The sequence below is a fragment of the Eimeria tenella genome, genomic scaffold (genome assembly GCF_000499545.2).
Source record: "Eimeria tenella Houghton genomic scaffold, Eth_scaff3016, whole genome shotgun sequence".
NCBI classification, from domain to species: Eukaryota; Apicomplexa; class Conoidasida; order Eucoccidiorida; family Eimeriidae; genus Eimeria; species Eimeria tenella.
Window position 1 is genome coordinate 319 of NW_013542888.1, and position 342 is coordinate 660.

At 60.2% G+C, this 342-nt stretch overlaps 1 protein-coding gene across 1 annotated transcript; it reads left to right on the top strand.

Annotated features, from left to right (window-relative positions):
• Positions 1-84: 84 nt before the first annotated feature.
• ETH_00038940 (uncharacterized protein) lies at positions 85-314 on the top strand (the record flags this gene model as incomplete). Its single annotated transcript, XM_013375950.1, has 1 exon — positions 85-314. A coding segment is annotated over one exon (230 nt), but the record flags the coding sequence as incomplete, so codon positions are not given.
• Between the last annotated feature and the right edge of the window lie 28 nt (positions 315-342).

Here is a 342-nt window from a genome sequence, read left to right on the forward strand (position 1 = left end):
CAAAAGGGAGCAGCGAGGAACTGCAGCAGCAGCAAAAGCAGCAGCAGCAAAAGCTCACTTAGGAGGCCCCCAAAGCCGCAGCCAATGTCCAAGAAGTCGGGGGCCCCCCCCGCCTGTCCATTACTTTCCGCAGCTGCAGTGGCAGCAGCAGCAGCAGCAGCAGACGCACACGCAGAAATGCTGCTGCTGCAGCAGGAGCCACAGCAGCAGCAGACGCAGCAGCAAGAGAAGAGACTCGAAGCAGCTGGAGCAGCAGCAGCAAAGACAGCAGCAGCAACACAAGCAATGGCTTTGCTGCAGCAGCAACAGCTGCTGTTGCTGCTGCTGCTGCTGCTGCTGCCG